The sequence below is a fragment of the Marmota marmota genome, unplaced genomic scaffold (assembly GCF_001458135.2).
Source record: "Marmota marmota marmota unplaced genomic scaffold, marMar, whole genome shotgun sequence".
Taxonomy (NCBI): Eukaryota; Metazoa; Chordata; class Mammalia; order Rodentia; family Sciuridae; genus Marmota; species Marmota marmota.
In genome coordinates this window covers 6,633,085-6,636,276 of record NW_026000000.1, presented here as the reverse complement: position 1 = coordinate 6,636,276, position 3,192 = coordinate 6,633,085, and the positions used below count along the sequence as shown (strand labels likewise).

Sequence of the window (3,192 nt, the reverse complement as noted above, 5' to 3'; positions counted from 1 at the left end):
TATATCATATATATATATATATATATATATATATATATATATATCATGATTTCTTGAGTTATTTCAGAATGAATTTGAGAAAACAGAAACAAAACAACAAAAACAAAACCTGTTCAAAATAAAAATCTTCTGACCTTTGTAGTCAATAATTACCAGCTCATAAACATTCCTTCAGAGGTTTCTTTTAGCCTTTGAAATTTCTTTTAGCAATTTATTGGGGAAAAAAATAGTGAAAAGCTTCAGCTGCAGATTTCTGTCATGTGAGATAACCAAGGAGTGCATGTGTGCATGGGTGTACAAAGGTGTCTTTAGAACAGTCATCAAATGAAGACCTATGTTTTGAACTGAGTGGAAATGGAGGTATTTTTCTTCTTTTTGCTTCTTAGTATTTTTTATCTTCCTTCAATTTTTATACATCAGTGTAAAAGAGACTATTTTGAAAAAGTTACCCACATTTCTGGGACCTCTTCTCAATAATGCCCCTTTGCTATATTTTAATTTTCTAGAATGTGATACTAGCAGAGCTATTTTTGAAAGAGCAGCTCTCAAAGCAGAATTGGAAAGCCTCAAAAAGAGTAAGTTCTCTCTCTCTCTCTTATTCTTCAAGCAGCTTAAAGTTAGGGAATGGTGAAGGTGAGTGAATAGTTATTGAATACATTTAATTTTCTAGTACATGGATAGACATTTATTTTATTCTGATGTCATGACGTCTTCACAACCCCCCTTAGGTAGAAGGAAGGCAAAAGGAATTTAAATTTCTCTCTCACATGCACAATAGAATTTATAAGTAGAAAAATTGGTTTATCAACTGAAGTCAGTCTGACTTAGGAGACTGTAATCCTGGACTCTGATCTTTTCTCTCTAGAAATGGTATCTGTGCCCCTTTGTTATGCTGGTTTGTAGACCTGGCAACAGGACCAAACTTGTTCTTTCTGATTGGGACCAAATAGGCTGAGACATTTCTATTTAGTCTCCAGTTAATGGTGTGGTAGAATTCAGAATTCCAAGTTATTTGTGTTCTAGACTTCTGATCCAGTGTGCCAGGGTGTCCCTTCTTATTAAGGTTGTGAGCCTTAACAAAAACAGAATATACTAGTTTAATTTGAATTTAAGTTTATTTTATCTGACAAGTCTACTGTGGAAACCTTAACTCCCAAACATACAGTGGACAGGAGTTTAAAACAAGCCAGTTTTATCTACTTTTTCCCATTTTAGTGCTATTGTTTTCTGTCACCAAAAAAGTTGGAAAGAAGTTCTTCTGGAACAGTGGCGAAACAAGAAATTTTGACAGCGCTAAGGCTCTGTGTGCCCAATTCCAGGCCTCCATGGCCACCCCCTTGAACACTGAAGAGAATCAGGCCATCCGGAGTTTGGCCAAAGACTCCGCCTTCCTAGGCATAACAGATAAGGAGAATGAAGGCCAGTTTGTGGATATGGCAGGAAGGAGAGTGACCTACCGAAACTGGAACAAGGGTGAGCACAACAACGCTGACTCTGGGGAACACTGTGTGCAGATGCTGTTGGATGGCACCTGGAATGATGTCACCTGCTCCTCCTCCTTTTTGGCAGTCTGCAAGTTCCCTGCCTGAGGCCACGTGCCCCTCAGCTCCCCCTGTGCCTTTACTTCACCCCGAAGACCTACAGTCTGCTCTGAAGATGAAGACATCAGTTTCCCACACCTAGTCATGAGTGGCTCCTTTTTTGGAGTATTGGAGAAAATGAGGAGAAGGAATTGAATGATGGGATGGGGAGGGGAGAAATAATAATAATGGTGCAACGCAGATTTCTGTTTCTGTCCAAACCACTAATAATGAACACTAACAACAACATAACGGTGATAGTTTTTGGAGTTGCATGGTGATATTAATAATATATTTTAAACGTTTACTTTTGAGCCAGATGCTACATTTTTGTATCTTTCAATATTGTCTCTTGTAATTAAGCTATGACATTTTTGTGTAAGTTCTTACTTGTTCAGGTACAAAAATAAAATGAGTTCACTTTTCTATCTACTACAAATGCATTATGTGCTCTGTTGTGCTGTCTTTTCTCTCTGGGTGAAGGGTTTCTAGGGTAACGAATATCCATAGTATCCTCTTCCATAGCTTCTCAGTCAGTCTCAAATATCAAGAAGACCTATATGTAGCTTTATTTCTGAATTCTAGTTCCCTTTAAATGAGATACTAATTAGGTAAAGAACGTAATTCTCAAGTGAGCAGATTCATGAGTTCATACATACACATCTATGTAGCCATCTTCTAGGTTAAGCTTTGGAACAATTTTAATACCCTAGATGCCCCTTTACAAATCCTCCTAGTTGATATTCCCAAAGGTAAATACTATCCTAACCCTTATCATCATACATTAATTTTATCTGTGACGACACAGAGGCAACCATCTGTATGTTCTGTTTTATATCTTGCTCTTTATTCATTCTAAAGCCTAGCCATGGGACTTTTCCACTATTACATGTAGCAAAAGTTTGTTTTCATTTCTATGCAGAATTGCATTATATTTACGTACCTCATTTTACCTCTTTTATTATTAATAGATACTTGGCTTATAAAATTTGGGCCATTAAGAAAAAATCCCTTATGAGCATTTCTGTGTGTCTTTTAATACATATGGCATACTAATTTCTCTTGGCTCTCTACTCAGGGCAGAGTAAGCAGGTCACAGGGAAAGTATGCAGGTAGCTTCAGTAGATACTGCTAGTTTTCCAAAGTGTCCATATAAACTTACACTCCCATCAGCAAAGTGTGTAGGTCCTAAGTATTCCACATCCTTGTGAAGAGGTGAAACTTTTGGTCAGTCCTTGTAATTTCAGCCATTCTTGTGAATGCAAAGTTTTACCTTCCTCTGGCTTGAATCTGTTTTCTCAATAGAACAATTTTCATATGCTAATCAGATATCTGGACATCTTCTCTTGTAAGATACCTATTAGAGTCATTTGTGGGTTTTTTAGACAATATTTTTTAAATTCATAAGTTACTTTTGCATTCAAAACATAATTTTTGATTATGTATACCACAAATATTTTTCCAGTATTTTACTTACTTTCATTGTTGACTTTCAATGAAAATAATTTCTTAATTTTAAGAAAACCTCATTTACTCAAGTTGTGCTTGTTCCCAAATCATGAAGATATTCTTCTATACATTTTTTGAGAGCAATATGGCTAAATCTTTTACA

The 3,192-nt window shown here is 36.1% G+C and overlaps 1 protein-coding gene across 1 annotated transcript in view; it reads left to right on the top strand.

Moving 5' to 3' along the window:
- Positions 1-2,008, top strand: part of LOC107153349 (mannose-binding protein C-like) — a 4,610-nt gene extending 2,602 nt beyond the window's left edge. The window contains exons 3-4 of the mRNA XM_015498887.2: positions 507-575; positions 1,216-2,008. Of these exons, the coding sequence (XP_015354373.1) occupies positions 507-575; positions 1,216-1,589 (443 nt within the window). The 3' untranslated portion in view covers positions 1,590-2,008. The remainder of the gene's footprint in view (positions 1-506; positions 576-1,215) is intronic.
- Positions 2,009-3,192: the final 1,184 nt, after the last annotated feature.